At 46.8% G+C, this 7569-nt stretch overlaps 1 protein-coding gene and 1 long non-coding RNA gene across 5 annotated transcripts; one reads left to right on the plus strand and one right to left on the minus strand.

Moving 5' to 3' along the window:
• Positions 1-106: 106 nt before the first annotated feature.
• On the minus strand, positions 107-7525 carry LOC6619914. Of its 4 annotated transcripts, none has more exons than XM_032726379.1 (8): positions 7418-7525; positions 6143-6526; positions 5677-5861; positions 4205-4384; positions 2603-3548; positions 1890-2302; positions 1502-1829; positions 107-1436 (listed from the first exon to the last, which is right to left on the minus strand). In XM_032726379.1, the coding sequence occupies exons 2-8, from the start codon at positions 6255-6257 to the stop codon at positions 904-906; spliced, it is 2700 nt and encodes an 899-aa protein (XP_032582270.1). In that variant the 5' UTR covers positions 6258-6526; positions 7418-7525; the 3' UTR covers positions 107-903. The 4 variants fall into 4 exon arrangements, with proteins under 4 accessions (XP_032582270.1, XP_032582271.1, XP_032582273.1 ...); XM_032726380.1 differs by having other exon boundaries at positions 7422-7523; XM_032726382.1 differs by lacking the exons at positions 5677-5861; positions 7418-7525 and having other exon boundaries at positions 6143-6232.
• LOC116802304 lies at positions 6525-7524 on the plus strand. Its single transcript, XR_004362672.1, has 2 exons — positions 6525-7067; positions 7372-7524. It is a non-coding gene; the product is annotated as an uncharacterized LOC116802304 (long non-coding RNA).
• Positions 7526-7569: the final 44 nt, after the last annotated feature.

Raw genomic sequence — 7569 nt, forward strand, 5'->3', positions numbered from 1 at the left:
AAATGTGTTTGTGGCTATTTGTGAAAAGTGAACTAAAATCGCTAAGGTTTTTATACGTATATACATATATATATATGTATATGTGTATATAAAAAGTCGGAGCATAAAGAAAAGCACATCGAAAAACTATTATTAGTTAATAGTTTGTATAAGAGTATAGTTACAGTTTTCTTCTTTCTTTTCGGCAATAGAGTGCACAAAAATGGTTTGCTTTCTTCGTATATAATATATAAAGTTGCTTTAAATTGAATTTGTATGCTTGGTTTTCCATCGCGAGTTGCTGAAACACTTGAGTTGCATAGATCCGTTTTGAGTGTGTTCTTAGTTTTTTTTTTTTCCTTTTTTTTTTGGTTACCATTGTGTGAGAGTTTTTTGGTCCGAAACTGCGACACGAAGTGATTTATTCTATGGATACAGCATGCTGGCTATGCTGCACCTTTGCGATCCTAGAATCGCCTCGCCTGCTAGTTAACAATATCAACAAAGGGCAAGCTGGTGTTACTGAAAGAGTGTGGAACCATGGAGTAATCTGTGGACAATACCTGCCGGCAGTTGGCCTCAATTATTTACAACAGACAACTAACAACTGCTTGCTTTAAAAGTAATGTCGAAAGGTTGATCAAACATGGAAGCTTTTCGAATTAAATGTAGTATTTTGTGACCCATATCATGTGAGAAAGCCAACTGGCTTGGAATTATCCAAAGATTACTCTTTGCCATTGTCAAACCAAAAAAAAAAAGACACATTCTACATATATCTGTGTATATATAGTGGTGTATATATATATTCTGTGTTCTGCTTGGTGCGGTGGCAGCAAATTGTTTCATCATTTTCCTCCATATCATCCTCATCATCAGCATCATCATCATCATCATAATCCTTCAAGTATCTGCGTGCGGCTCCTACTCGTGCCTCACCCCGCAAATGGACAGGAACGTACTGAAGTTGTGCAGGCTGCAGGCCGGCAGCACTGTGTAGACAATGGCGGCCGTATCCTGGCACTTGAGTCGGAAATCGTGCAGCGCCTGTAGCAGCAGATCCGTTGCCGGTGCGGCATTCACTTGATAGAACAATTTCAGGTGGATCGCCGGCACTGGCTGCTGCTGATCTCCGCCAGCACCGCCCGGTTGCGTGGGCGTGGCCGGTGGAGTTCCCGAATTTGTCGGTTGCTGGGCCTGCTTCTTGGCCAGCGGATAGTCCTTCAGCAGACGATTAACCACGTACGTAAAGATTTCGTCCAGGTGTTCGGCACTAACCGCTTGCGCCAGACGGCAGTGATTCCCTAGAATGTCGTCGCTCAGCTGCGTCAGTTGGGTGGTGGACGAGGCCAGGCCGGTGGACACATAGCAAACGATGGCCGCACAATTGTTCTCGTAGTTCCAGCGTCGTCGTATCGAGATGGTGTAGTCGCCCACCGAACAGCCAGTCTCCTCATCTGTAAAGCAAAATAGTGAAAAAAATAAGGATATGTTTTCGTCATTTATAATGTGTGTGCCTTACAATCGAATCGATCGTTGTGCGTATGCGCCCACACCTGCCATTCGACGAGTGCCTCACGCGGCAGGGCCGGCAACACTATATAGTCCATGATGGCATTGGTGGTGCGACGCTCCCACTGGCGACGCGCCTCGCCAATGAAGGCTGGATGGGTCACAAAGCAGATGCCGTGCACCACATCACGCAGCTGGCCGTGGGCGTTCATCGCCTTGGCAATCCGGCTGATGTGGCGCAACGTGAGCTTGCACTGCGGTCGGATGCCGCCCTCTATGATTGTCATGCTGCCGGGTACGAGGGCGATCTGGCCTGAGATATACGTAATGTCGCCAATCTTTAAAGATACGCGAGTGAGTAGTGATTGAATATAGCCATTGGGATCTGTAAATCTCACCCTGGTGGACTGGCTATATGGACCAATGTTGGCCGGCGCCCAGTGCGAGATGCCCTGCACATGCATCGTGTTCCGTCGTCCGTTGAGCAGCGCCGCCGCAGTCTCCTCGCCCTCGCGATCACGCTCCTCGGCACTGGATATCGTTCCGGCCACCGGCTGGCGGTAGGCAATGGCCTCCATCACCACATGGCAGCCATCGGGCAGCGGACACTCGACACAGACGCGCGTCGGTGGATTATGGAAGTCGAAGGCGCGATGGTAGACACGATTCAGCAAGGGATACTCGCCGATCGAGCGGACATATAGCGTGACATAGCACAGATCCTGCAGATCGTAGCCCTTGGACTGGCACAAATCGCGCAGCGTGTCCAATGCCTGCTGCATGCCCTGCTCAATGCCCTCCGTTCCGGAGCCTGTCGAGGAATTAAGCAAATCATTAGCAATCGATTTTGCAGTGGATATAAATGTCAAGCACGATGGCCTCTTGAAAAATCTACTCGCAGTGTTCTAGTGTTAATTTACTTCTACTTTGGTAAGACATTTTTAAATAGTTTTAGTTTCAGTCTAATTTAACTACGCAATTTGTCAACATCAAAATTGATTATTAGACACGTTAGTAACAAATTCGAAATGGGTTAGTCTACAAAGATCAAGTGGCCACCGTGCCCATTGAAAGTGATAGCATAGAGATGCAATAGAGACTCTTTGGATACCCTGTATGCCCGCCAGCCACATCCAGCCCTTGGCATTGATGGCCGCTCTGGCCTCGTTGGCCAGTGGACGGAATTCCCGCTCGTACTTCAGCGGACTGGGCGGTTGTGTGGTGGCCGAAGGTGCTACTGCTCCTGCACCTGCTCCTACTCCAATTCCAACTCCTCCTCCAGCTCCTCCCGGATGACAGCAGGTATTGGCGCTGAGCCCAAGCGAGGAGATGGCCAGCGACAGCGAGCCGCACACGGCGGCCGTGCTGCTGCCGAGCCCATGGCCACCGCCCTGGCTCTGTGAGCTGGCCAGGCTGCTCAGGCCGTCGGCGGTGGTGTTCAGCAGCATGGACGCACAGGCTGAGGTGGAACAGATTGGCGGTCCTCCAACTCCGACCAGTATCGGCGCCGCCGCTGCTGTGGGCTCGTCGACGCTGGCGCTCTTCGTGACAATGGGTATCGGCGAGGAGGCGGTGGCGGCCAGATGGCGACCAAAGGAGTTACTGCGCGATATCAGCTCACTTTGGCTAAGCGATTCGCGCAGCCTGGTCTCCTTTTCGATCAGTTCCAGCTCCGTTTCGCTGAAATCCGGATCGCTGAGGTCGCTGTACGTCGATTCGTTCAGATCGCTAATATAGTCGATTGAACGCTTCACGAACACCACCTCGTTTCCGCCGCTGCTGGCCGCGCCCGCCGCCTCCTTTGGCTGCAGCGTCAGTTTGGTGAAATTGATGTAGCCCACCGGGCAGATGGGATCGGCACTGCTGATGATCGTCTGGATGTCCTCGACAACGATGCGCTGCCGGAAGAGCGGGCAGTCCAGGGTGAATGTCTCATACTCGCCACCCTCGCCGCACACATTCAGTCCGTACTTGTCGCGCATCTTCAGCAGGTGCGGCTGCATCTCCCGCAGCGACTTGCCCAGGTGACGATCCGGCACGAGGCCCAGGGCAGCCACCTGTGTCCGGGATATCGGGGGAGATGGAGGCGCCATGGATGGTTAAGCGGGGTAATATTGCCACACAAGGAACACCTTCGATGGTGGGCAGATTTCCAATGCTAGCTAGGTTTACTTTCGGCATATGAACTATTTTAGACGAAGGTCTCCAGTAACTACTACTTTTCATTATTTACTATGACTTCTGCATTCAAAACCTCCATCGTTCGCAAATGGAAATGTGGCATATCATCTCTCTTTTAGCTCGCAATTTACTATGTTGTTCATTTGCGTACAATACACATGTTGAAGATTCAAATTGATGGGCAAACAAAACATTAAATTATTTAGTTTATTTACAATTGCTGCATATGGCAGTTGGAGTGGCAGCATCCAGGTGAAATAGCTCATTTTCAGCTGAGCAAGTCGTCGAGCGTTCTGTTTACATGGGCTAAATTTAGCACAAATGACAACTCAGCTGAGGAACTACATACGCATGTAGATAGCTAGCGTGGATTGGATACGATTATGAAACCCACAAACGATTATGTCATGTTAGTCCATCATCCTAAGTACAACCCCTTTAAATCTGCCCAACATCGAAGTTGTTCCTTAACTCTTTTTCTTCACTTCTTTTTTGGATATCTCAACGTGCTGGTGGATTCCTTCGTTCGTACCTTGATGATGATGGCGTGCACCTGGCAGTCGATCATCTCCTGCAGCAATTCAGTCTGATCTCTCCTCCACAGATAGGCCAGGGATATCAGGTTCAGGCGACTGCACACGTTCTCCACACGCACGCGTTGGTAATCGGAGAGGATGGCGCCCACGGCCACCGCATCCACCTGCAATTCGTGCTATGAATTGAATGCAGAATGAGTATATATCGAGCGGAAAAGCAGATAAATATAAATGCTACAAGTGCATATAGGGCGAGGAGTTGGTTGAATAAACAATTAATGAGCTATTAGAGATGATAAGCAAAACTATAGGAACCTAAATGGAATAACCCAAAACTGGAAAATGAGTTGCCCAAAAACCCTACTTGCTTGTTGATCTTAAAGTCATCGTCATAATCAATAAATTCATAGTGAATTATTAGTTCCTATATACGACACATTTTCAATGCAATTAATTTCTTATCAGCTCAAAGCTGATCAAATTGTAATGCACGATAACAGCTAAGCGAATGCAAAAATGTAATTACACTGTGAGTGCAGGCGATACTGATACTGATGGGTCGGTTAATAATACTATAATGCCAATGAGGCCTGCCAAACTGTAAACACCATCAACAAAAGCAAATTGTATGATTATATATTATAATACTCCTGGTTTGCGTTGTTATTGTTTTGGTTTCTGCGGTCTTAATACTTTTTGTATCAATATTTTGAGTTTTTTTATTTTTTATTTTTTTTTTTGCCTTATTTAACCCGGTGGAATGGTTCACGTGCACGGCAACAGTTCGGTTCGTCCCGTCTCGATTGGTTGGGCATCGCGATAAGATTACCTATCGACCCACCGACCCACCGGCGCCTTCCCATCGCGAATGGATGGATGTACATATACATATACCGAGTATGTGAATATTTAAATGCGATTGCGCCCACCCAATTACCAAGTGGTTTGCGGTTGCAGTTGCAATCTGGGCTGCAGTTGATTGATGCGCTGCAACGCGGATGAGTGGGCACGACCAGGAGCCCAAGGACATGGCACAACAAGCGCGGATAGACGAACCAAATCGCAGATCTCTGATAGGCTCACGAACGAAAATTATAAACTATTACGTACAGTAAACAAAATGTTTTCCACTAATATATAATATATTTCAAGCTCGTAAAGATCCAAAAAGGAAATCCCAAGCTCATTTTCTTGCGAATATTGTTTTGATACTGTCTGTAGCTAGTTTTGTCGGTGTATGTAATCCAAACCCACTGAAGGTCATACATATAGGTATATATATATTAAAAATTAATTATTATATACCGAACTTGAAGGGCTCAGCAAAACAAGAGTATCAACACAGCAATTGCAGTCGATTTCTCCCCACTTTTCTTATCACCCATATTAATCAGTGTTTGGGTAAGGGGTTCGGGATTGAGGTTTGAGTTTGAGTTTGGTGCCGGCCAATCATTAAGCAATCAATCACCTTGCATGTCTCCAGCAGACTGTATAGATCCTCGACCTCGTCGTCATCGGTGGGCACGTACTGCTTGCCGGTCTGGGTGCTCTTGCCCTTGGTTTCGCGCCGGTACAGTGGCAACCCCATGGCGCTGGCCAGTATCTCGATGCCCATGTGGCCGACCGTCTGGTACATGAAGCTGTCCAGTTCGTCTGGAAATTGAAGATGCATGATGAGGAGGCGCACAGCGGCAAGAGATCAAATAAGGCGTATCGGTGGTAAGTGATAGTGCAAATAGGAATACACCAAAATGGCACTGTTGGAATCTGTTCGTCACAATAATCCAAATTGAAAGCATATCTTCCTTCTTCAGAATTCAATCATGATTGAAAGGGGATACAGGGTATGTACGATATTTACGTTGGGATAAAGGAGATGTGGTACGTTTTCTATATCCTTTAAACTAAAGACTAAGTGATCGTTGTGGACTCACCTCTGTCCTTGGGATGCAGATTGGCCAGGGCGACGATTTCGTGACCCTCGGCGACGCACTGCATCATGTTGTAGCAGCTGTCCTTACCGCCACTGACCATGGCCACTACCCGCATCTTGAAGACGATTTGCGATGCGGTTTCGCTCAGTGTAATGGCTTGTGCTAGTGTTTGTGTGCGTGTGTGCTTGCGTGCGTGTGTGTGTGTGTGTGTGATGCCTCTGCCTCTCTTTTATCTTTAGCTTTATTTTTGGCTTAGTTTGTGCTGCTCGTTAGTCCCGAAGTGCGTGCTCATTTGGTCTGCTTTTGTTGACTAGACTGATTTGCCGTGTCTTTTGGTTTGTTTTTCACTCTTTTCTCTCTGCCGCCACCTCCGCCGTTCTTGTGCTGCAAAAGAAATAGCAATATAAAAGTAAAAAAACACACACCATAAAAAAACAAAAACAAATAAATATGGAGGAGCTGGGTAAAGAAGGAGAAGGTAAATTGCCTGATTACAAAGCTTTCAAACTGTAAAAGTGCCCGTGTGTAATTGTTTTAAAACCGTAAGTGCTTGTTGCTCGTGGAAATTGAATTAAAGCTGGGAAAATACCCCCCCACACACACATACACGCATGCACAGGCGATCTGATTGCATTATCGCAGGACCTCGCTCTCCGGCTTCCATCCTCTCCTTCGCCGCTGCTTCATTCTCTTCCCCTCTTCCAATTGGAAAATTGCACGAAGGTCACACACACAAACATATACGCGCGGGCGCGCGAATAGATAGATGCTTTTATTTTGCATTTGTTTAGAGCAGAATATTTAAACATGTATAAATCTACGTTTTATAAATAAATCGAATTAGTTACGCCGGCAGAAGAAGCGCGTGCAGCAGCAACAACAAACATGCGGAGCAGCAAAACTAGACGGCGCAAAGAAAACGAAAGTAAGGCGAAAGGAAATCAAGGAAAAAAAAACGAATGTGCCTTATATACAATCACACCCACGCACACACATGCATCCACAGATTTGACCCAAATATATTATTTTCAACATATAACACTTTCTTCATTTCCTTTCCATTTTTCCCAATTGGATGAACTCACTCTGGATACCAAAACACAACCCAACACGCACACACACCCACACGCGTAAGCAAAACCGCAAATAAACACACATTTTGCGAATTTCGAAAAACAACAAACTTAATGCGCCATGTGGCTGTTGTGCAAAAATATGCCGCTGGACAGGATTAGAGGAATGCTGCGGCGAACGGGAGCGATCATGAACGCTTACCAACCCAGCTGGTCGAGCTTTATAATTGTTGTGCGACAGAACTTTACGCCAACGTAAATGGCCAAATTAATTTTTTTTGCCGCTAATGCAGCGACAGTGTTGCCAAATGGCGGTGGTCTGAATTCAATTATCGGTTCCGGCCTAGGGCAATT

The sequence above is a fragment of the Drosophila sechellia genome, chromosome X (genome assembly GCF_004382195.2).
Source record: "Drosophila sechellia strain sech25 chromosome X, ASM438219v1, whole genome shotgun sequence".
In the NCBI taxonomy this organism is placed as follows: Eukaryota; Metazoa; Arthropoda; class Insecta; order Diptera; family Drosophilidae; genus Drosophila; species Drosophila sechellia.